At 50.9% G+C, this 26009-nt stretch overlaps 1 protein-coding gene across 3 annotated transcripts in view; it reads left to right on the top strand.

The window, feature by feature from the left end:
• LOC137528965 (complement component C9-like) overlaps positions 1-26009 on the top strand; it is a 209585-nt gene that overhangs the window by 53690 nt on the left and 129886 nt on the right. For all 3 annotated transcript variants that reach the window (XM_068250811.1, XM_068250793.1, XM_068250801.1), the window contains exon 4: positions 15826-15967. In XM_068250811.1, the coding sequence (XP_068106912.1) occupies positions 15826-15967 (142 nt within the window). The remainder of the gene's footprint in view (positions 1-15825; positions 15968-26009) is intronic.

Raw genomic sequence — 26009 nt, 5'->3', positions numbered from 1 at the left:
CGCTCGTGCAGGAGGGGAGCGACATTCGTGCGCTGCTTGCTTGCGCAGCCCCAGACTGGCAGCTCCCCAGCAGACACTTTTTCTCCCGCAAGGCCATTCCTGCACTGCACCGCTTTGTGATGGCCAATGTGGAGCGAGGGCTGGAGCACGCGGTTGGTGAAAGGGTCCACGTCACCATGGACTCCTGGAGCAGCCGCTTCGGGACAGGCCGCTACCTGTCCTTCACTGTCCACTGGGTCAGCTTGGTGGAAGGGGGTGAGGATGGGAGAGCAGCAGCGGGCACAGCAGCAGCAGCAACACAGTGGGTGGTGCCACCCCGCAGGCTCAGGGGAACTGCAGCAGGTTCCTCCGATCCTCTGCCATCCTCCGGCACACCTGGCCAAACCCCCCGCCTCAGCAGCAGCGTGAAGGCCCGCCACTGCCAAGCGCTGCTGCACTTGGTCAGCCTTGGGAAGACCAAGCTGACGGCAACCCATGTGTTGGCCAAACTCCAGGAGCAGGAGAGGATTTGGCTGACCCCCAGAGGCCTCAGAGTCGGAGAGGTGGTGGCCGACAATGGGGCCAATCTGGTTGCCGCAATACACAGGGGAAACCTGACCCACATCCCCTGTCTTGCCCACGTGCTGAACCTGGTGGTGCAGAAGTTCCTGCGCACCTACCAGGGGATGGGCGAACTGCTGGAAACGGCAAGGAATGTTGTGCGTCACTTCCGGCGCTCGGCTGCAGCCTGTGCGAGCCTGGAAGACGTGCAAAAGGAGCTGGATCTGCCACGCCATCGGCTGATCCTTGACGTTCCGACTCGCTGGAACTCCACCCTGGCGATGTTGGAGCGTCTGGTTGAACAGAGGCACGCTGTCAAACAGTACCTTGCCCTGGCCACTGTTTCCGCAGCTCTGAGAAGGGACAAGACCAGCAACTTCCCGTCCATCGTCCCCGATGATGACTGGAGGCACATGCAGCAGGTGTGCTTAGTGCTGGCTCCCTTCCTGCAGGCCACAAACATGGTGAGCAGGGACCATGCTATGGTCTGCGAGTGGGTGCCCCTGGTTTCTCTGCTGAACAGGGCCCTCGATGCTTTGCTGGAACAGGGAGCGGCAGCCTTGGACCAGCAGGAGCGGCAACCAGCTGCGCAGTCCACCTCTGAGGGGGAGGAGGAGGAGGACTTGGTGGAGGTCCCTGACCTGGCTGCTGATGAGGGGGATCAGCACAGCGCAGCTGAGTTGGTGCGGGGGTGGAGAGAGGATGAGGCAGCAGAGGAGGAGGATGAGGACAGCACTGACGTCGATGTGCCAGCAGACGTAGCCCGCCTCTTCCCAATGGCAGCGCACATGCTGACGTGCCTGCGCAGGGACCCCAGGGTGATCCAGATGAAGCAGAGGGAGGACATCTGGATCAGCATGATGTTGGACCCACGCCTCAAGGGGAAGTTGAGCCAGTTCCTGCCGCCTGCAGGAGGAGACCCAGCGCAACAAATAAGGAGCTTGCAGCAGGCCCTTGTTGAGCGCTTGGAGGAAGCCTTCCCCCAGCCTTCCACCCCCACTGTCCAGCAGCCAGCACAGAGGCAGCAGCAGGTGCCTGCATCCAGCAGCAGCAAGCGCCCCACAGACCTGCTGTCTCTCAGCCACGAGCTCTACAGGACTGTAGAGGCTCCGGCAGCAGTGACTAGAGAGGAGATGCATGCAGCAGCATCCTCCTCCGGTCACAGCCAGCGCCTGACCCGCATGGTGGCTGACTACATGGGGTCGTACAGCGGGCTTGACAGCGATGCCCCTGTTGATCCCATGGAGTATTGGGTCAAGCGCATGGAGATCTGGAGCGAGCTGGCGCAGTACGCCCTGGAAGTGCTGTCCTGCCCCCCTTCCAGCGTGCTGTCCGAGCGCTGCTTCAGTGCAGCTGGTGGCGTGGTCACCGAGAAACGCTCACGTCTGTCTCACAAGTCTGTGGACAGACTGACGTTTCTCAAGATGAACCAGGCGTGGGTGGAAGGCGAGTTCCTGGCCCCTGTTGTCGGCGAGAGGGGGACATGAACTGGCTGCCGGAACCATCGTTAATGTGCCTTACCACCCTTTACCACCTCCTGGCTCCTGCTCACTAAGCCAGCCTGGTTCACTTTGACTATTACGTCGCCTGCAGCCACACATTTTACACCTACAGTGGGCTGCTGTGTACTGCCCTTCTGCTGTCTGTCTGTGTTTCCCACTGCCAGGGTACACAGATGATTTACCTTCTGCTGCCACTCTGCCACCAGCTATTACGTCAAACAATAGCTATATTGGTTGCAAAACCAAAAACCAAAAAACCATAAAAAAAAAAAAAAAAGGTTTAATTTTTCTGAGGTGCCCGGGTTGAAAACTGTGTTGTCCCAGTTGTGTATTGGACACAATGTGGGCTGCACGACCGCTGTCTGGTACCTCCTGTTGTGTTTATTTACAGCCCTGGTATCACCGCTAGGTACCAGGGCTATTATGTCACGCTGCCTACCTGCTGCCACACTCACACTGCTCCTCCATACCTCCTCCTGCTGCTGCTGCTGCTGTCTGTCTGTGTTTCCCACTGCCAGGGTACACAGATGATTTACCTTCTGCTGCCACTCTGCCACCAGCTATTACGTCAAACAATAGCTGCTCGCCTACTCCTCCATTCCTCCTCCTGCTGCTGCTGTCTGTCTGTGTTTCCCACTGCCAGGGTACACAGATGATTTACCTTCTGCTGCCACTCTGCCACCAGCTATTACGTCAAACAATAGCTATATTGGTTGCAAAACCAAAAACCAAAAAACCATAAAAAAAAAAAAAGGTTTAATTTTTCTGAGGTGCCCGGGTTGAAAACTGTGTTGTCCCAGTTGTGTATTGGACACAATGTGGGCTGCACGACCGCTGTCTGGGACCTCCTGTTGTGTTTATTTACAGCCCTGGTATCACCGCTAGGTACCAGGGCTATTATGTCACGCTGCCTACCTGCTGCCACACTCACACTGCTCCTCCATACCTCCTCCTGCTGCTGCTGCTGCTGTCTGTCTGTGTTTCCCACTGCCAGGGTACACAGATGATTTACCTTCTGCTGCCACTCTGCCACCAGCTATTACGTCAAACAATAGCTGCTCGCCTACTCCTCCATTCCTCCTCCTGCTGCTGCTGTCTGTCTGTGTTTCCCACTGCCAGGGTACACAGATGATTTACCTTCTGCTGCCACTCTGCCACCAGCTATTACGTCAAACAATAGCTATATTGGTTGCAAAACCAAAAACCAAAAAACCATAAAAAAAAAAAAAGGTTTAATTTTTCTGAGGTGCCCGGGTTGAAAACTGTGTTGTCCCAGTTGTGTATTGGACACAATGTGGGCTGCACGACCGCTGTCTGGGACCTCCTGTTGTGTTTATTTACAGCCCTGGTATCACCGCTAGGTACCAGGGCTATTATGTCACGGCGAGCTGCCTGCCTCATTGACTGCCTGCTGCCACACACTCATCCTCCTCCTCCTGCTGCTGAATTTACCTCCTGCTGTCTTTGTGTTTCCACTGCCAGGGAGCACATACAATGGCGCTTCCAACATGCGTGCGCCCACCAGCTATTTGTTACGCTCAAAAATAGATGCATTTCTTTAAAAAAAAATTGAAAAGAGAAATACGTGAAGAAGAATAAGACTATATTGAAAAGGAAGGAGAAGAAGAAGAAGAAGAAGAAGAAGAAGAAGAAGAAGAAGAAGAAGAAGAAGAAGAAGAAGAAGAAGAAGAAGACGATATAGAAGAAGACGATATAGAAGAAGACGATATAGAAGAAGACGATATAGAAGAAGACGATATAGAAGAAGAAGAAGAAAGATAAAGAAGAAGAAGAAGAAAGATAAAGAAGAAGAAGAACAAGTATATACAGTAACACTACTGAACAAAATTAAGGACACAACTTCTCTTTCCACATTTTTTTTTAAAGGAACATCCCCACATAATCACTTGCTGTTGTTACTTGGAAAAAAAGAGGTTTCTTGCATCATTCACCCTCAAAACAAGTGTTGGAAGCTATTTAAGGCCAATTCGAATAGTCAGCTCGAATAGTTAGCTCGAATACCGACTCGAATAGTGAGCTCGAAGTCCGAGGTCGAATCGAATAGTAAAAATTATTCGACTCGAATATTCGAATGACCTCGAATAATTTACTATTCGAATTCGACCAAACTCGAATTTTAAAAAGGGGTATTTGAGCACCACTGCACACAATGCTATATATAGCGTGGCTGAGCGAGGTGCACAGTGGCAGTACACACAATGCTATATATAGCGTGGCTGAGCGAGGTGCACAGTGGCAGTACACACAATGCTATATTAGTCAGGCTAAGCCGTGTACACAGAGTGTCAGAAAACACAATGCTATATATATAGCGTGGCTAAGCGAGGTGCACAGTGGCAGTACACACAATGCTATATATAGCGTGGCTGAGCGAGGTGCACAGTGGCAGTACACACAATGCTATATATAGCGTGGCTGAGCGAGGTGCACAGTGGCAGTACACACAATGCTATATTAGTCAGGCTAAGCCGTGTACACAGAGTGTCAGAAAACACAATGCTATATATATAGCGTGGCTGAGCGAGGTACACAGTGGCAGTAAACAATGCTATATATAGTGTGGCTGAGCGAGCGGTGTACTACTGTTCCCAGCAGCGACACACAATGACTGGGGGGGACCCTGGCTAGCGTGGCTGGAGAGCGAACTACCCTGCCTGCCTACCCAAAGCTAAACCCACAGACAAATGGCGGAGATATGACGTGGTTCGGGTATTTATTTACCCGAACCACGTGACCGTTCGGCCAATCAGAGCGCGTTCGGGCCCGAACCACGTGACCCGTTCGGCCAATCACAGCGCTAGCCGAACGTTCGGGGAACGTTCGGCCATGCGCTCTTAGTTCGGCCATGTGGCCGAACGGTTTGGCCGAGCACCGTCAGGTGTTCGGCCGAACTCGAACATCACCCGAACAGGGTGATGTTCTGCAGAACCCGAACAGTGGCGAACACTGTTCGCCCAACACTAAGGTCAAGCAGTGTGTTACCGCAGTGATCTGCATCGGCACGGAAGTCATGTTACTCTATGGCAACACGTGGATTTGTAAAACATTACCGACGCAACGTCGTGGTACGCATGCGTGGAGGCGTATTTAAACAATACACTACCGCATAATCAAATCTGGAAGTGACAGCAAACTCATGGCGCGTGCGTCACTTCCTGCTTGGCCGGTGCCCGGACAGGGAACATCACGTAATAGCACGGTGTTGCCTGACGGGCTGAAGGCCTGTTGTTGAGGGTGCGATGCGGTGCATCAGGCGCGACGCACTGCTAACATCGATTTATGGTCTGAAACCAGTCTTAGAGCTGGGGTCTACTGGAAATTATGATCTCAATCGCGAAACACTTTTTCTAGGCGATTTTTCTGCGTTTTTAGAGCAATTTCCAGCACTTTGAAGTGATTTTTAGTTGATTGTGGTTGTACAGCAATTGAAATTTTCATTTTTTTTCTTTTCTTTTTCTTTTTTTTTTTTTTTGTGGGTAGTAAAATGGCTGCAAAAACACTTTGTACAAGCGATAGAAACATTTTACAGCAATCCTATACTTTGTTTCAGAGTGCAAATGCTCCAAAAACGCTGCAGGACCTGCGAGTGTGATTTGGGGTAATTGCTCCATTGGGCAGGGATTACTTTCACTGACTTTCATTTGCCTAGTGCATTTGGAATCACTCACTGTTACAGGTTCTTTGAGCCCCAGGCAGGCCTTACAGTAAGACAAAATTTAAAAAATTGCTCAATAGAAACCGAGACAACCCTAATGTTTAAGCTGTGACTGTAAATTGCTGCAGCATGATTTTTGCGCTGCTGAAGTGACTGCAAGTTTAATGCTGAAGTGCAACTAAAAGCAATTGCCTGACATCTGCTGTCTTATACTTCTGGACAAGCCTCACTGACCTGCTTTGCTTTTTAACCACCCTGGCGTTCTGATTAAATCGCCAGGGTGGCTGCGGGAGGGTTTTTTTTAAATAAAAAAAAAACTATTTCATGCAGCCAACTGAAAGTTGGCTGCATGAAAGCCCACTAGAGGGCGCTCCGGAGGCGTTCTTCCGATCGCCTCCGGCGCCCAGAATAAGCAAGGAAGGCCGCAATGAGCGGCCTTCCTTGTTTTGCTTAGATCGTCGCCATAGCGACGAGCGGAGTGACGTCATGGACGTCAGCCGACGTCCTGACGTCTGCCGCCTCCGATCCAGCCCTTAGCGCTGGCCGGAACTTTTTGTTCCGGCTACGCTGGGCTTAGGCGGCTGGGGGGACCCTCTTTCGCCGCTGCTCGCGGCGGATCGCCGCAGAGCGGCGGCGATCGGGCAGCACACGCGGCTGGCAAAGTGCCGGCTGCGTGTGCTGCTCTTTATTTCATGTAAATCGGCCCAGCAGGGCCTGAGCGGCAGCCTCCGGCGGTGATGGACGAGCTGAGCTCGTCCATACCGCCCAGCTGGTTAAACACTCTGCTAACTAACGCATGTCTCATCTAATGCCCTGCTTGAACAGACTGCTTTGAATCACACAGTCTGCTATCTAAGTCTTATGATGATATATGTCTCTGGACCTGCTCTTACAAGTCTAGTTTACTGTGGACACTAGCAGAACCAATCAAGTTTGACATATAGTGCAATTGTAGATGCTGTTTCTATTACCCATTGGGTGATTGCTCCTCTGGCTGTATGTGAGTGAGGATGTGGATGAACCTGAGCTGATGTGTGGTATGAGAGTTTGTGAAGTTGCACTTTTGATTTTAAACGATTTAAATTTTTGGAGATTATTTGTCATGTTTTTGGCTTTTAATAAAGATTTTGTATTTTTGGAATTTGAGGTGCTCGGATATAATCCGTGATCACGGCCAGGGCAGTTTCTTGGGCAACGCAGGCAGGGTGACTGTCCTGGGCGCAAACCGGCAAGTAGAAGAAGGGGGGTGTAGGCCGAAGGACATAACCGCTAGGGAGCTGGTGACGCGCGGTGCGGCCAAATGGCAGAAGAATATTACCAGCGCAATGACCTTTCTTGACTGGGCTGCCTGCCTCCAATGTCAAGTCATAATCAGGTCACCACCGTGTGATGACACCTGATGTCCTGTATCGGTACTGCAGGCTGTCAGTGCGCAGCGCCCATAGAGGAGTTGGCTTTCTAGGCTCTCTTTGCCTATGTGTTTTCCTGGTCTCTGCTCCCTCCTGGATGAGCGGCTGGTCACTAGTAAGTAGGCAGATCTACATGTGACATGTGGCTGTGTGACTGTCTCTAAAGAGTAAGGGTTCGCGAGTCCACAGGGGCGGGCGGAGGGGCGCAATTTTTACACCCTCCCTCTGGGTGCAATTAAGCCTAGAAACTGCCCTGATCACGGCATAGCCATGATTCACGAGAATTTTTTACTATCCTACATCGTGATCAGAATCCGTGATCGGGAATCGATCACGGAATTCAATCACGGATTCAGACGTTATTCCAAGTATTCGGCCCGTGATCACGAAAAAATATCTATGATTAAACCCGCTGACTTTAGTGGTTAATATCAAAGCCCCCTTACATGCTATAAACCCCAAATTTGCAGGGTATGTTAAGTAGAACAGTGGGAACAAGGGGAATTTTTATTTCAAAAAGACCTTATAGTTTTTGAGTAAATCGATTTTTACGGTTCAAAAGAAAAATAGTATAAATTGAAATGCGTTAATGACAGTTAATGTATTTACCACATTTACATGTATACTTTTTTCCTTTGAAACTTCCTTTGAATCTTTAAAATCGATTTTCTCAAAAAACGATAATATATTATAAAAAAAATTTGGTGTTTCTAGTAAGAAAGGGGGCTTTGCTATAAACCACTAAAGTCGGCGGGTTTTGACGGTTTTTAATTACAAATACTTTTTTCCTTTGAAATTTTAAAATTGATTTTCTCAAAAATTATGAGGTCTTTTTGAAGTTTTTTTCCCTTGTAGCCACTGATCATAATCTATCCAAATTTGATGATTGTAGCTTGTAGCTTTGCTATTACCGTTAAAGTCAAATCCGAGATCACGGCGTGATCACGGATTTTACAGGCAATCACAGATAAAATCCAAGTCGAATTTGTAAGTCAGTTTCAATTCCGGATCACAATCACGGCTTATCCGGATTTTGGGCTGCCGTGGCCGGATTTATTCGAATCCGTGATTGGGGGTATCCGGGCATCACTACTTTAAAGACTCAGGCTGTACATAAACAGTATGTCCTTATAAAGTGGCTACACTAATCACTAACAATTCTAGGATTTGTTGTATGTGGGTTCGCGTTGGTGAAGTGTATCTAGCCTGGTAGTAATTTATGTATCCTTGGTAGACTTATTTTGAGTAGAGATGGGCCGAACCTCCGATTTTAGGTTCGCGAACCGGGTTCGCGAACTTTCGCGTAACGTTCGGTTCGCGTTAAAGTTCGCGAACCGCAATAGACTTCAATGGGGATGCGAACTTTGAAAAAAAAAAAAATTATGCTGGCCACAAAACTGATGGAAAAGATGTTTCAAGGGGTCTAACACCTGGAGGGGGGCATGGCGGAGTGGGATACATGCCAAAAGTCCCGGGGAAAAATCTGGATTTGACGCAAAGCAGCGTTTTAAAGAGAATCTGTATTGTAAAAATCGCTCAAAAGTAAACATACCAGTGCGTTAGGGGACATCTCCTATTACCCTCTGTCACAATTTCGCCGTTCCTCGCCGCATTAAAAGTGGTTAAAAACAGTTTTAAAAAGCTTGTTTGTAAACAAACAAAATGGCCACCAAAACAGGAAGTAGGTTAATGTACAGTATGTCCACACATAGAAAATACATCCATACACAAGCAGGCTGTATACAGCATTCCTTTTGAATCTCAAGAGATCATTTGTGTGTTTCTTTCCCCCATGCACTGAAGTTTCAGGCTGCTCTTTTCTTCCTGCAAACAGCTTTGCCCTTGTTTGTAATTCCTCAGTATGTGAAAGCCCAGCCAGCTCAGAGGACGATTTATCCAGCTTGTAAAAGATAAAAGAGAAGAGAGAAGCTGCTCTAATCCTAAATAACACACAGGCAGTGTGCATAGAGGGGCCAGGAAGGGTGAGTTCATAGCAGAACCACAACACTGAAGAACTTGGCAGCCTTCCAGACACAGGCCGACAAGTCTGACAGAGGAAAGATACATTGATTTATTACAGAGACAGTGATAGTATAAAGTGCTGCAGTTAGCCAGAACACATTAGAATAGCTTTTGGAACTTGTAGGATGATAAAAAACAGGATGCAATTTTTGTTACGGAGTCTCTTTAAGGGCAGAAATCACATTGAATGCTAAATGACAGGCCTAAAGTGCTTTAAAACATCTTGCATGTGTATACATCAATCAGGTAGTGTAATTAAGGTACTGCTTCACACTGACACACCAAACTCACCGTGTAACGCACCGCAAACAGCTGTTTGTGTAGTGATGGCCGTGCTGGACTGGTGCGCACCATGGCGAGAGTGCAGGTTTTGGTGGCTTTACAGCCCATATGGTCGCCTGGCTGATGTAGCTGAATGACAGAACAGTGACTGTCCAGCTGATCAAATTTGGTCTGACCACAATGAAGCAACGACCTTATTATCTTTTGTGTGCCCCCCGAGACACTCATCTAGGCGCCGGTCATTGCTTCATTGTGATACGCAAGCCCCTTCACCACGGCAAGGTAAGGATCACGAAGGGGAATGGGCGCATGTACATGCCTTTTCTTTTGTTGTTGCAGCTGCCCGCAGTGCAGCCAGAAAAATTAGGCAGTCATGTACACGCACCAGAAAAATTACTACAGCGGCCGCTGCTAGCAGCGGCCTAAAAAATTCAGCAATCCGCCTGGAGTCCTGGACCCTGTTGGTGGTGGCAGAGAAGGTAGTCAAGCGGCCTGCAGGCAGACATGCTGTGTGGAGGGACTGGGAGCGACTTAGTCTTCTTGGGGCAGCCCAGGCAGCCAGTCACACGGCGTGCAGGCAGAGATGCTGTGTGTGCGGGGACTGACTTAGTCTTGGGGCGGGCAGCAGCCCTCCGGGATCCATGCCTCATTCATTTTGATAAAGGTGAGGTACTTAACACTTTTGTGATTTAGGCGACTTCTCTTCTCTGTGACAATGCCTCCAGCTGCGCTGAAGGTCCTTTCTGACAGGACGCTTGCGGCAGGGCAGGAGAGAAGTTGGATGGCAAATTGGGACAGCTCTGGCCACAGGTCAAGCCTGCGCACCCAGTAGTTCAAGGGTTCCTCATCGCTGTTCACAGCAGTGTCTACATCCACACTTAAGGCCAGGTAGTCGGCTACCTGCCGTTCCAGGCGTTGGTGGAGGGTGGATCCGGAAGGGCTACGGCAAAGCGTTGGACTAAAGAACGTCCGCATGTCCGACATCACCATGAGATCGCTGGAGCGTCCTGTCTTTGACTGCGTGGACACGGGAGGAGGATTAGTGGCAGTGGTACCTTGCTGGCGTTGTGCTGTCACATCACCCTTAAAGGCATTGTAAAGCATAGTTGACAGCTGGTTCTGCATGTGCTGCATCCTTTCCACCTTCCGGTGAGTTGGTAACAGGTCCGCCACTTTGTGCCTGTACCGAGGGTCTAGTAGTGTGGCCACCCAGTACAGCTCATTCCCCTTGAGGTTTTTTATACGAGGGTCCCTCAACAGGCAGGACAGCATAAAAGACGACATCTGCACAAAGTCGGATCCAGTACCCTCCATCTCCTCTTGCTCTTCCTCAGTGACGTCACGTAAGTCAACCTCCTCCCCCCAGCCGCGAACAATACCACGGGAAGGTTGAGCAGCACAAGCCCCCTGCGACGCCTGCTGCGGGTGTTCTCCTGCCGCCGTCCCCTCCTCCTCCTCCTCCCCCAAAGAAAAACCTTGCTCATCATCCTCTGAGTCTGACTCGTCTTCTGCACACGACTTCTCTTCTTCCTCCTCCTCTCCCCTCTGTGCTGCCGCAGGTGTTGAGGAAACAGCTGGGTCTGATGAAAATTGGTCCCATGCCTGTTCCTGCCGTAACGGTTCCTGGTCACGCTCATTCACAGCTTCATCCGCCACTCTACGCACAGCACGCTCCAAGAAGTAAGCGTAGGGAATTAAGTCGCTGATGGTGCCCTCACTGCGGCTCACCAGGTTGGTCACCTCCTCAAACGGCTGCATGAGCCTGCATGCATTTTTCATCAGTGTCCAGTTGTCGGGCCAGAACATCCCCATCTTCCCAGACTTTTTCATTCTACTGTAGTTGTAGAGGTAGTGGGTGACGGCTTTCTTCTGTTCTAGCAGGCGGGAGAACATGAGCAGGGTCGAATTCCAGCGAGTCGGGCTATCGCAAATGAGGCGTCTCACCGGCATGTTGTTTTTCCGCTGAATTTCTGCAAATCGTGCCATGGCTGTGTAATGACCGCCTCAAATGCCCACAGAACTTCCTGGCCTGCTTCAGGACATCCGCTAAGCCAGGGTACTTTGCCACAAATCTTTGAACAACTAGATTCATGACATGTGCCATGCAGGGTATGTGTGTCAGCTTCCCCATATGCAAAGCGGCAAGCAGATTGCTGCCGTTGTCGCACACCACGTTGCCTATCTCCAGGTGGTGCGGGGTCAGCCACTCATCCACCTGTTTCTTAAGAGCAGCCAGGAGAGCTGCTCCAGTGTGACTCTCCGCTTTGAGACAAGACATGTCTAAGATGGCGTGACAGCGTCGTACCTGGCATGCAGCATAGGCCCTGCGGAGCTGGGGCTGTGTAGCTGGAGAGGAGAACTGCCACTCAGCCAAGGAGGAGGAGGACAGCGAAGAGCATGTAGCAGGAGGAGAGGAGGTGGCAGGAGGCCTGCCTGCAAGCCGTGGAGGTGTCACAATTTGGTCCGCTGCACCCTGCTTGCCATCGTTCACCACCAGGTTCACCCAATGGGCTGTGTACGTAATGTAGCGGCCCTGCCCGTGCTTGGCAGACCAGGCATCCGTGGTCAGGTGTACCCTTGACCCAACGCTCTTCGCAAGAGATGACACCACTTGCCTCTCAACTTCACGGTGCAGTTGGGGTATGGCCTTTCTCGAAAAATAAGTGCGGCCTGGCATCTTCCACTGCGGTGTTCCGATGGCCACAAATTTACGGAAGGCCTCAGAGTCCACCAGCTGGTATGGTAACAGCTGCCGAGCTAACAGTTCCGCCACGCCAGCTGTCAGACGCCGGGCAAGGGGGTGACTGGCCGAAATTGGCTTCTTCCGCTCAAACATTTCCTTCACGGACACCTGACTGCTGCTGTGGGCAGAGGAGCAGGAACCGCTCAAGGGCAGAGGCGGAGTGGAGGAGGGTGCCTGTGAAGGTGCAAGGGAGAAAGCGGCAGAAGCAGATGATGCACCTGAAGGAGGAAGAGGAGAAGGAGGGTGACTTTTCTTTTGTGTGCTGCTGCTGCTTTTGCTCAGGTGGCCATCCCATTGCTGTTTGTGCCTTTTCTCCAGGTGCCTTCGTAAGGCACTTGTCCCTACGTGAGTGTTGGCCTTTCCACGGCTCAATTTTTGTTGGCAGAGCGAACAGATGGCTTTGGTCCGATCTGAGGCACACACATTAAAAAACTTCCACACCGCTGAGCCACCCTGGGATGTGGGCACTATGGGGACCTCAGCAGCTGATGCTGAAGGGCAAGTTGGCTGGCTGTACATAGGTGGCGATACATGGTGCCGGACACTGCCACCAGCTGTTTCTGACGAAGAGCTGCCCCAGCTTCTTTCAGCAACTTCTCTCCTCCTACTACTCTCTGACTCCCCCTCTGAACTGTCCCCCTCTTCATCTCCTCTATTGGGGACATACAGAGGATCCCTATCATCGTCATCATCGTAATCATCCTGCCCAGCTTCGCTTGCCTCAGACAAATCCAAACATGCACCATCAGTAGGTCCTTCATCCTCCTTACACGTTACATCCATAGTGTTGCCGGGTAACTCAAATATATGAGCTGGTGAAAATTCATCTGGCTGTAACAACAATGGCTGTGCATCAGTGATTTCAACACTAAATAATTCTTGCGAAGTGTCAAATGCAGCGGAAGTGGTGCTAGTAGTAGCGCTGGTGGCTGAGCAAGATGAGGTGTTCTGTGTCGCTAAATACTCAACCACGTCCTGACAATCTTGGGAGGTGATGGGACGTGCCTTCTTCCGAGCACTGTACTGTGGGCCAGGTCCACACGAAATTACATTTACACGACCTCGCGCAGACCTGCCGGGTGGCCTTCCTCTGGCTCTGGCACTACCTCTTCCTCTACCTGTTTTGTCCATATCGGGTATGCACGGAGTGGTATATCACACTGCGTGCACTCACGTAGGTAGGTGGGTTCACTTAACTGCACAGGTATGCGCACTGATGCGGTGGGTTCACTGAACACAACAGGTATGCAGTGGCGGGTTCACTGGACACAACAGGTATACAGTGGCGGGTTCACTGAACACAACAGGTATGCAGTGGCGGGTTCACTGAACAGGTATACAGTGGCGGGTTCACTGAACAGAACAGGTATACAGTGGCGGGTTCACAGAACAGGTATGCAGTGGCAGGTTCACTGAACACAACAGGTATGCAGTGGCGGGTTCACTAAACAGGTATACAGTGGCGGGTCCACTGAACAGAACAGGTATGCAGTGGCGGGTTCACTGAACACAACAGGTATGCAGTGGCGGGTTCACTGAACACAACAGGTATGCAGTGGCGGGTTCACTGAACAGGTATGCAGTGGCGGGTTCACTGAACAGTACAGGTATACAGTGGCGGGTTCAGTGAACACAACAGGTATGCAGTGGCGGGTTCACTGAACACAACAGGTATGCAGTGGCGGGTTCACTGAACAGGTATACAGTGGCGGGTTCACTGAACAGAACAGGTATACAGTGGCGGGTTCACTGAACAGAACAGGTATACAGTGGCAGGTTCACTGAACACAACAGGTATGCAGTGGCGGGTTCACTGAACAGGTATGCAGTGGCGGGTTCACTAAACAGGTATACAGTGGCGGGTCCACTGAACAGAACAGGTATGCAGTGGCAGGTTCACTGAACAGGTATGCAGTGATGGGTTCACAGAACAGGTATGCAGTGGTGGGTTCACAGCACAGGTATGCAGTGGCAGGTTCACTGAACAGGTATGCAGTGATGGGTTCACAGAACAGGTATGCAGTGGCAGGTTCACTGAACAGGTATGCAGTGGTGGGTTCACAGTACAGGTATGCAGTGGTGGGTTCACAGAACAGGTATGCAGCCAGCCAGGAACAAGTTAAGCCTAACTAATCTTTCCCTGAGAGACAGTCTGCAGCAGCTCGCCCTACTCTCACTAACGCAGGCAGCACACGAGTGACCGTAATGGCCGCCGCTGCCTGCCTTATATAAGGGGGGGGTGGGGCTCCAGGGGCTAGTGTAGCCTAATTGGCTACACTGGGCCTGCTGACTGTGATGTAGAGGGTCAAAGTTGACCCTCAAGGTGCATTATGGGGCGAACCGAACTTCCGCAAAGGTCCGCCAGCGGGACGCGAACGCGAACCACCGAAGTTCGCGTGGAACCGTTCGCCGGCGAACCGTTCGGCCCATCTCTAATTTTGAGAAATAACAGCATTTCTGTATACATTTTCTCCTTGTTTTAACCTGTTAACAGCCACAAATAAATGATCTCACTTTAAGATAATGTACTGCTTTTATCTTCAGCTGGCAGAACTTGTGTTGCAATTTTTTGCCTTGCTTTGATCTCTCTCTCCAAGTGTAGCACGGATACAGAGGCGCCAAAAAGTGTAAAACAAGATAAAAAGTCTAAAAATGGGGGGGTGATGGGTGGATCCACCTCTGTAGAGGCGCTAAGCTGACAAACCCTGCACACAAGTGTTATACTCCGTTCCATAGCCTGATGAAGTGGGTTGAACCCGCGAAACGCGTTGCAAAACTGTTTGGAGTGTATGAATAAAACATTTTTTGTGTTGAAAAATCAACATTCTCTCTTGTTTGCTGTTTTGGGAGAGGTGGATCCACCCATCACCCCCCCATTTTTAGACTTTTTATCTTGTTTTACACTTTTTGGCTCCTCTGTATCCGTGCTACACAAAGTTGTCCACCCTTGGTGGAGGGGATTGTCCCCTTTTTCTTCTGAACTACAGAGAGCGACTTCTTAATCCTGAGTGGGGACAGGTCTAATCTCCCCACCTGCTTATACAGTGGTTGCCTGGAGGGCAACCCACGTTTGTGAGTATAAATCTCATTATACTAATCTCCATCCATATTTACAAATCATACTGCACTATATCGGGCTCTCGGTGTTTCCCCTCCCTTACTTATCTCTCTCCAAGTAGAAAGCATAGAAACTGAAAGCTGAAGTCCTCTTTTATTGTCTTACACTGCCCCTAGTGGCCATAAATACATATTGCAGCAGTACTGATTAGAAGAAGAAATTAAAAAAGAAGAAATTAAAAAATGTGCTAACATTTTGATTGGGAGGTGGAGGGTTAGACAAAAGAAGTCTTTCCTGGGGCAAAAAAATGGCCAGAAACATGATAATCCCACTTCCGGAAGCTCCTCTGTCTCCATGATTATCATAGATTTGAGCAGAAAAGCTATCTGTTCTGGAAGGGGGTTTTATTGCTGGGGTGGGGTTGGGAAGGGCCCGTTATGGAGGTGCCTACAGTGTCAGCAAAACTATGTTTTTTCTTCCTCTGACACACCTTTTTCTTTTTGAATAATTGAACCTGCCATAGATCATAACCGGCATGGAAATACTGTATATCATGAATACCCTTGGGATGATTTGTTTTTCTTGATTGACAGGTAGATGTATCAAGCAAAAGCTAAAATGTAATGAAGACAATGACTGTGGAGATTACTCGGATGAAGATTGTGATGAACCAAAACCTGTGTGTCGTGGTGACCCTCTCGAGCTGTCAGAGGTAGCCAGAACCTCAGGAAATGGGTGTGTACTGCTTTCACAATAATCAGAATTAATTTTATTTGGCCAAATAAGTTGTATATACAAGGAATTTAACTTGGCAGCTGCTTAACCACTTGAGGACCGCAGTGTTAAAGGAGAACTGTAGTGAGAGTTATATGGAGGCTGCCATATTTATTTCCTTTTAAGCAATACCAGTTGCCTGGCTGCTCTGCTGATCCTCTGCCTCTAATACTTCTAGCCCTAGACCCTGAACAAGCATGCAGCAGACCAGGTGTTTCTGACAGTTTTGTCAGATCTGACAAGATTAGCTGCATGCTTGTTTCTGGTGTTATTCTGCAGACAGATAGCTTAGCAGGGCTGCCGGGCAACTGGTATTGCTTAAAAGGAAATCAATATGGCAGCCTCCATATACCTCTCACTACAGTTCTCCTTTAAACCCGCTTAAAGACCAAGCCATTGTTCTCTAAATAGGCCACTGCAGCTTTAAGGCCTCACTGCAGGGCCGTACAACTCAGCACTAGAGATGTGGCGAACGGTTCGCCGGGCGGGGTTTACTACTTCCGGGTCACTCTGACCCGGAGTAGTAAGCTTGTGCGGCCCGGTGGAGCGCGTCTTTTATCGCGCTCTAGTTGCCGGGCATTCTCTGCGCATGAGCGTGACATCGTTCATGACGTCACGCACATGCGCAGAAAATGCCCGGCAATAGGAGTGCGATCTACGATGCGCTCCGCCGGGCAGCGCAGGCGTACTACTCCGGGTCAGAGCCCGGAAGTAGTAAACCCCCCAGGGATTCAGAGATGTTCGCCGGTGAACGGTTCAGGAACCGTTCGCCACATCTCTACTCAGCACACAAGTGATTCCCCCCTCCCCTTTTCTCCCCACCAACAGAGCTCTCTGTTGGTGGGGTCTGATTGCTCCCCCAATGTTTATTTTTTTGTGTGCAAATATTTATTTGTTGTTTTTGTTATTTATAAAAATGTGTATTTTTTTTTGTGTTCCTCCCTCGCTTCCTCCCTCCGCCAGCCAATCAGCATGATCGGCTGTCATAGGCTTCTGCCTATGACAGCGGATCACTTTTTTTCTTCCAAGGGGGACAGCCGTGTCACACAGCTGTCCCCAGTACAGCGCTGCCTTAGGCCCCATTCACACTTGCGTTTTGGCAAGTAAACGGACCGGATCCTGATCGGATCCTGACCTGATCCTGATCAGAACCGTACGGTTCCGATCCGGATCCGATCCGGTCCATTTGCATCAGGCATGCATCAGGCTGCCATCCGGATCCGTGGGCAAAAAATAGCGAAATTTAAGAAAAAAATGTTGGAGTCAGCAGAAGGTGCACCTGGTGCACCTGTAGAATCAGGTTCCTCTGCTGTAGGCCTCACCTCCACCTCCGACATTCTGCAAAACAGCTCCAGCACGTCTGTCACTGCTGCTCCACTCCAGACATGCTTGGCCCATGTGTCCCCATCCGAAATGGCCGCTTGGATACTCATAGGAAGTGGGGTAGAACGTCAGGTTTTTGTAGGCAGTGTGTTCTGTGCCTTCCGTTTCCCATTGGTTTCTGTGTTCTGGATGGTGCTGTCAGGCTCAGGTCCGGCTCCGGTCCGGGTGCGTGGGCTGGAGATCTGGACCCAAAAAATAGCGTATGTTGGAAAAGAGTCCGGAGTCCGGATCCGATCCGGCTCTGGTACGTACGGAACGGAAGCGTGTGAACGTCCGCATAGACTTTACATTGCTATGCGGAACGTACGTTCCGTTTGTACAGTATGCGGTCCGGATCAGATCCGGAAAATCCGGATAGCGAACGCTAATGTGAACCGGGCCTTAGATCGCAGTGCTGTATACTGCTATTAGATAGCGGTTTCGCAGTCTAACAGTCTCCTAGCAGCGACCACCGCTGGGAGGCTGATGGCGGAGCGCACGCGATCCCCTGCAAATTCCGACCCCAGGACTGCATGCCGATCAGCGTTAGGTGGTCCTGGGGCTGCCGCCGCGTCCCTGCCTATTGGCGTGGAGCGGTCTTTAAAAGGTTAACGGACTTAGGCTTCAATTTCCAAAGCATTACCGCATTTGGTAATGCAAAAAACAGCTGATTTTACTGAGCATTTAGGAAAATATCAATTCATCAAGGCTATTACCGCATGGCAAGTAGATACCTCAAGACATGTCAGTTCATGTCAAAATATGTCAATTCATAAAGATTAAAACATGCGGTAAAGCCCATTAACATTTGGTAATTACCGCCGGCAGCTTCCGCATGCATTCATAGTGCAAAATCCTATGATAGCCCATGACTGATAGGAGCAGAGAGCCAATAGGAACAGCCTCTCTCTCCTGCAACTCTCTCTGATATGCTGAGACATGTTCTAGGGATGGTCAAGCATCTCTACTTTTAGTACACTTGAGAAAATATTACTCGGCACCCGGTGACACGAGTCACTGTTCCTCTTCCGCCGTAGATCGGCGCATCATCATTCCTTCACTTCCCTCCCCTGTGATGTCACTCTTCCAGGTCAATGGCGGCGATGCTGGGAGTCTTAACAGCTTATCTCGGAAGCCGAGCGCACCGCCGTTGACCCAGGACTTTTAGAGCATGTAAGCAAGCGCTGTACTGCCGCGAAACGGCTGTTGTGCCATCCTTCCTCCCCTGGTCACCATCTCCCTCACCCACTCGTCCTCACACGGAACCACAGGTTAGATGTACAATGCTCCTCCTGTATATATGAAGTTTCAAGCATCTCTACCCCCAGGCAGTGGAGGAGAGAGCTGGCAAAAGAGAGATTTCCCCTGCAGCCCCTCAGATGTTTATCCCTTTAGGTTCCTGTTTGAAGATGCTGAGGAGCAAGTGGGGAAATCATCTAAGCATGGCATGTGTACGGTTTATTGAGAGTTCATCTAAACTGTGGCTATTAAATAAAATGTTAACAAAGGGTAATAGACAGATTCAGAGGGAATAGAACATTTATTTATTTATTGGATTTATAAAGCGCCGACATATTACGCATTGCTAGACATTAGTTAAGGTTACAGACAATATTTAGGGGTGAGTGACATACAGCAATAAGACAATACAGGAATACAGGTAAACAAGATCACGCAACACAGTATGAGTACAAGTTAATGCTTAGCCAGTCACTGGATGGGAGCATGGAGATTAGGCCAGTCGAGTTCACTCAAGAGTTCACTCAGATCCATAGGATGGGTGTACAGTAATGGAGGTGCATAAACAGGCTGGAGACATAAGGAGGAGGACCCTGCCTAAAGGCTTACAATCTATAGGGAGAGGTAGGGACACAAAAGCTAGGAGACCAGAGTTCAGCTACAAGTTTAGAGCACTAGTGGGGGGGGGGGGGGGGGGGAGTTGGGCCAGAGTGAAAAGGAGAATTTTGAGGGCCTTCTTAAAGATGTTGATGGAGGTGAAACCCTAATTGGGGGGAGGTAGGGAGTTCCATAGTGTTGGAGCAGCTCTAAAGAAGCCCTGAAGGCGTTCATTAGATTGGGTGATGCGAGGGCAGTCAGGCGAAGTTCATTGGAGGAGCGGAGTGAGAGGCTAGGTGTGTAGCTCTGAGTAAGCTTGGAAATGTAGGTTGGGCAGGTTTTGTGGACAGATTTGTAGGCCAGACACAGTATCTTGAATCTGATTCTGGACTGGATAGGAAGCCAATGGAGGGATTCACAGTGGGGAGCCACTGTGGTGGAGCGATGGGAGGAGTGGATAATTCTGGCTGCCACATTCATGACGGACTTCAATGGGGCAATTTGGGTCATATGGAGACCAGATTGAAGGGCATTGCAGTAGTCAAGGCGGAAAAATATGAGGGCATGGATGAGGAGTTTGGTCGTGACAAAGGTCAAGAAAGGGCAGATCTTGTAGATGTTACGGAGGTAGAAGGTACAGGACTTTGTGAGGTTTTGGATGTGGAGGTTGAAGGAGAGTACGGAGTCCAGGGTGACACCCAGACAGCGGGCCTGAGAGGTAGGGTGAATGGTAGTGTGGCTAACAGTGACATTCACATCTGGGAGCATCAGGGATGGCCAGGTTGGGAAGATAATAAATTCCGTTTTGTCCAGGTTTTGTTACAGGAACCTAGCGGACATCCAGGAGAAGATGGCTAAAAGGCAGGAGGAGACCTTGTCCATGATATTGGTGGCTAGGTCAGGGGTGTGGAGGTAGACCTGGGTGTCATTTGCATACAGATGATAGTTAAAACCCATGGAGGATATAAACTTGCCAATGGAGGATGCGTAGGAGAACAGTAGGGGGCCAAGGACCGAGCCTTGGGGGACTCCCACCGAGAGGTGGTTGGGGGTGGATGAGGACTCATTGAAGGAGGTCATCAAGAAGCTGTTGGAGAGGTAGGATGAGAGCAAGGCCAGGGCGAGGTCATAAATGCCCATGGACTGGAGGAGTAGGACATGGTCCATTGTGTCAGAAGCTGCTGAAAGGTCAAGGAGGAGGAAAATTGAATATTTGCCTTCAGGCCGAAATCCAGATTGCAGTGGGTCTAGAAGGGAGATGGCATTGAGGTACTGGGTCAGGCGTTTGTGAACCAGACGCTCAAGGAGTTTTGAGACAAAGGGGAGCAGGGAGATAGGGCAGTAGTTGGAGGGTAGTGAGGGGTCGAGGGAGGGTTTCTTGATCAGGGGTAGTACGGTAGTCTGCTTGAATTCTAAGGTAAAGGTGCCTGTGGATAGGGAGAGGTTAAACAGGGCAGTGAGGACTGAGGCCAAATCCGAGAAGTGAGGACGGAGTAAGTCAGAAGGGAAGGGGTTATTGGGGGAGGTAGTGGTATGGGAAGTCTGCAGCAGGTGCTTGACTTCCTCAATCTTCAATGGTAGTAGGAGTGAAGGTGGTGAGGGGGGGATAGGGTGGAGGAGGAGCTGGAGTGGGAGGTGAGGATTGAAGGCTGGATATTTCCTGACGAATGGAGACGATTTAGTGGGTGAAGTGGGTGGCTAAATCCGTGGCAGAGAGGAAGGAAATGGAGGGTGGGGGTTGGTTTAAGCAGGGAGCTAAAAGTAGCAAAGAGACAACAGGGGTTGGGAGCTTGTGCTGCAATGACCTTGGTGAAGTATTCTTAGGGCAGTGTGGAAATGCAGCAGGTTAGCCTTGTATTGTAGGAAATCCTGGGTAAGTTGAGTTTTCCTCCATTTCCGTTCAGTGGCACGTGTTACCCTCTGGAGGTTGCAAGTATGGGTGGTGGGTAGAGATGGGTCGAACCTCCGATTTTCGGTTCACGAACCTTGAACGTGAACTTCCGCAAAAGTTCAGTTCGCACAAACTTTCGTGAACCGCAATATGGGATGCGAACCTTGAAAACTAGAAACATTTATGCTGGCCACAAAAGTGATGGAAAAGATGTTTCAAGGGGTCTAACACCTGGAGGGGGGCATGGCGGAGTGGACTACAAGCCAAAAGTCCCGGGGTAAAAACTGCATTTGACGCAAAGCACCATTTTAAGGGCAGAAATCACATTGCATGCTAAATTGGAGGCCTAAAGTGCTTTAAAACATCTTGCATGTGTATACATCAATCAGGGAGTGTAATTAGAGTACTGCTTCACACTGACACACCAAACTCACTGTGTAACGCACCGCAAACAGCTGTTTGTGTAGTGACGGCCGTGCTGGACTGGTGCGCACCGTGGCCAGAGTGCAGGCGATAGTGGTTTTCAAGGCCATATGGTCGCCGGGCTGAGGTAGCTCAATGACAGAACAGTGATTGTCCAGCTGATCGAATTTGGTCTGTCCACAATGAAGCAACAACCTTATTATTTTGGGTGTACCCCCCCCTCCCCCGAGACACTCATATAGCCGGCGGTCATTGCTTCATTGTGATACGCAAGCCCCTTCACCGCGGCAAGGTAATGATCATGAAGGGGAATTGGCACATGTACATGCCTTTTGTTTTGTTGTTGCAGCTGCAGTGCAGCCAGAAAAATTAGGCAGGCATGAACACGCACCAGAAAAATTATTATAGCGTCCGCTGCTAGCAGCGGCCTTAAAAATGCAGGAATCCACCTGGAGTCCTGGACCCTGTTGGTGGTGGCGGAGAAGGCAGTCAAGCGGCCTGCAGGCAGAGATGCTGTGTGGGGAGTGACTTAGTCTTGGGGCAGGCAGCCAGTCACACAGCATAGAGGCAGAGATGCTGTGTGTTGGGACTGCCTTAGTCTTCGGGCGGGCAGTAGCCCTCCGGGATCCATGCCTCATTCATTTTGAAAAAGGTGAGGTACTGAACACTTTTGTGACTTAGGCGACTTCTCTTTTCAGTGACAATGCCCCCAGCTGCGCTGAAGGTCCTTTCTGACAGGACGCTTGATGCAGCCAAGACAGAAGTTGGATGGCAAATTGTGACAGCTCTGGCCACAGGTCAAGCCTGTGCACCCAGTAGTCCCAGGGTTCATCACTGCTCTCAGTGTCTACATCCAGACTTAAGGCCAGGTAGTCACCTACCTGCCGGTCGAGGCGTTGGTGGAGGGTGGATCCGGAAGGGCTGAGGCGAGGCTTTGGGCTAAAGAATGTCCGCATGTCCGACATCACCATGAGATCGCTAGAGTGTCCTGTCCTTGCCTGTGTGGACATGGGAGGAGGATTACTGGCAGTGGTACCTTTATTCCATTGTGCTGTGACATCACCCTTAAACGCATTGTAAAGCATAGTTGCCAGCTTGTTCTGCATGTGCAGCATCCTTTTTGCCTCCGGTGATTTAGTAACATGTCCGCCACTTTGTGCCTATTCCGAGGGTCTAGTAGCGTGGCCACCCAGTACAGCTCATTCCCCCGACGGTGGCTGAGTGGCAGTTCAACTCTACTGGTGCTGCAATCTCCTCTCCAGCTACACAGCCCCAGATCCCCAGGGCCTATGCTGCATGCCAGGTACGACGGTGTCACGCCATATTAGACATGTCTTGCCTCAAAGCGGAGAGTCACACTGGAGCAGCTCTTCTGGCTGCTCTTAACAAACAGGTAGATCAGTGGCTGACCCCACACCAACTGGAGATCGGAAATGTGGTGTGTGACAACGGCAGAAATCTCATTTCGGCTTTGAATTTGGAAAAGTTGACACTTGTTTCCTTCATGGCACATGTGCTGAATCTCATCATTCAGAGATTTGTGTCCAAGTACCGAGGCTTACAGGACGTCCTGAAGCAGGCCAGGCAGTTGTGTGGGCATTTCAGGCGGTCTTACACAGCGGACACAGCCAGCAGTGGGCCCCTGTGCAAAATTGTAATTGTGGGCCCCCTACGACCTGCAAAATATGGGCGTGGCTACAACCTGCGGCGAGCGAAGCGTGCCGTGGCAAAAAATAGTGGATAGAACCTGCGTCGCGTAGCGCCGCGGCAAAAAAATGGGCGTGGCAATGACCGGATGAGGGCGGAGCTAACTGTAACTTAAAGCGAGCCCGGGGTGAGGGTTTATTTCCTTTTAAACAATACTAGTTGTCTGGCGGCCCTGCTGATCTATTTGGCTGCAGTAATAAACTGAATTACACCAGCAACAAGCATGCAGCTAATCTTCTCAGTTCTGACAATATTGTCAGAAACCCCTGACCTGCTGCATGCTTGTTCAGGGTCTATGGTTGAAAGAATAAGAGGCAGAGGACCAGCACGGCAGCCAGGCAACTGGTATTGCTTAAAAGGAGAGAAATATGGCAGCCTCAAGATGATTCTCACCTCAGGTTCCCTTGAAAAGTGCAACGCAAAGACAGTGCGCCCAAGTTTTGGTGACCCTTTTCCCAGAAAATTCACATAATTGTGCAGGTTTTCTCAAGAAAATACACATCATGTCGGCAGATATGCCCAGAAAATACGTGCAATCATGTCGGCAGATATGCCCAGAAAATACGTGCAATCAAGTCGGCAGATATGCCCAGAAAATACGTGCAATCAAGTCGGCAGATATGCCCAGAAAATACGTGCAATCATGTCGGCAGATATGCCCAGAAAATACGTGCAATCAAGTCGGCAGATATGCCCAGAAAATACGTGCAATCATGTTGGCAGATATGCCCAGAAAATACATGCAATCATGTCGGCAGACCTGCCCAGAACATACACCTGCTAATATAAATAAAAAAACAAAAATATTTACTCACCTGCAGCAGCAGACCTCCTGTCCCAGCCTCCATCCGGCGCGCAGCTCCCATGGGTGGTTGGGTGGATAGGTAGCCTGATGGGTGGGTGAGTGGGTGGGTGGGTTGGTAGCCTGGTGGGTGGGTGGGTAGGTAGCCTGGTGGGTAGGTAGCCTGGTGGGTGGGTTGGTAACTAGCCCGGTAGGTAGCCGGGTGGGTGGTTAGGTAGGTAGCCAAGTGGGTAGGTAGGTAGGTAGGTAGCCTGGTGGGTGGGTAGCCGGGTGGGTGGGTAGGTAGCCTGGTGGGTGGGTAACTAGCCCGGTAGGTAGCCGGGTGGGTGGTTAGGTAGGTAGCCGGGTGGGTTGGTAGGTAGCCGGGTGGGTGGTTAGGTAGGTAGCCGGGTGGGTGGTTAGGTAGGTAGCCGGGTGGGTAGGTAGGTAGCCGGGTGGGTGGTTAGGTAGGTAGCCGGGTGAGTAGGTAGGTAGGAAGCCTGGTGGGTGGGTAGCTGGGTGGGTGGGTAGGTAGCCTGGTGGGTGGGTAGCCGGGTGGGTAGGTAGCCTGGTGGGTGGGTTGGTAACTAGCCCGGTAGGTACACGGGTGGGTGGTTAGGTAGGTAGCCGGGTGGGTAGGTAGGTAGCCGGGTGGGTAGGTAGGTAGGAAGCCTGGTGAGTGGGTAGGTAGCCGGGTGGGTAGGTAGGAAGCCTGGTGGGTGGGTGGGTAGGTAGCCGGGTGGGTAGGTATCCTGGTGGGTAGGTGGTTAGGTAGCCGGTGGGTAGGTGGTTAGGTAGCCGGGTGGGTAGGTGGTTAGGTAGCCGGGTGGGTAGGTAGGTAGGTAGCCGGGTGGGTAGGTAGCTTGGTGGGTGGGTAGGTAGCCGGGTGGGTAGGTAGCCGGGTGGGTGGTTAGGTAGTCGGGTTGGTGGGTGGGTAGGCAGCCGGGTGGGTAGGTAGGTAGGAAGCCTGGTGGGTGGTTAGGTAGTCGGGTGAGTAGGTAGGTAGGAAGCCTGGTGGGTGGTTAAGTAGTCGGGTGGGTAGGTAGGTAGGAAGCCTGGTGGGTGGGTAGGTAGCCGGGTGGGTAGGTAAGAAGCCTGGTAGGTGGGTAGGTAGCCGGGTGGGTAGGTAGCCTGGTGGGTAGGTGGTTAGGTAGCCGGGTGGGTAGGTAGGTAGGTAGCCGGGTGGGTAGGTGGTTAGTTAGCCGGGTGGGTAGGTAGGTAGGTAGCCGGGTGGGTAGGTAGCTTGGTGGGTGGGTAGGTAGCCGGTTGGGTAGGTAGCCGGGTGGGTGGTTAGGTAGTCGGGTTGGTGGGTGGGTAGGCAGCCGGGTGGGTAGGTAGATAGGAAGCCTGGTGGGTGGTTAGGTAGTCGGGTGGGTAGGTAGGTAGGAAGCCTGGTGGGTGGGTAGGTAGCCGGGTGGGTAGGCAGGTATCCCTTAGCTATCCGGGTGGGGGGCCCGACTCCTATCCTCCCTCCCTCCCTTCCGCACCTCGGGGGGCCCCCCTCCCGATATGCGCGGCGGTAGAGCCAGCGGCAAATACAGGAAGTCTTCAGGGCTCTCCAGGCATCCACTAGAGGCCCAGCTGCTTGGTCTCCAATATGTCTCCAACTTGGAGACATATCGGAGACCAAGCGGCTGAGCCCTCTAGCGGATGCCTGGAGACCCGGATTTGCCGCTCTCCCGCCGCACATACCGGGAGGGGGCCCCCCGAGGTGAGGGAGGGAGGGAGGGAGGATAGGAGTCGGGGCCCCCCGTGGGAAAAAATCAATAAAAAATATATATATTAAAAAAAAAAAAACTTAATGGGCCCCTGAAGAAAACGGAACTTCAGGGGCCCTCGTGCGGCGGCACGGCCTGCACGGCCGTATGTCCGCCACTGCATGGCACGCTTTGCAGATATTCAGCGGAGAAACAACTTTCCAGTGAGATGCTTGATTTGTGATAGCCTGACTCGCTGGAACTCGACCCTGGTCATGTTTGACTGCCTGCTACAACAGGAGAAAG

Source organism: Hyperolius riggenbachi, chromosome 1 (assembly GCF_040937935.1).
Source record: "Hyperolius riggenbachi isolate aHypRig1 chromosome 1, aHypRig1.pri, whole genome shotgun sequence".
Lineage (NCBI taxonomy): Eukaryota > Metazoa > Chordata > Amphibia > Anura > Hyperoliidae > Hyperolius > Hyperolius riggenbachi.
This window is presented reverse-complemented; position numbering and strand designations above follow the sequence as displayed.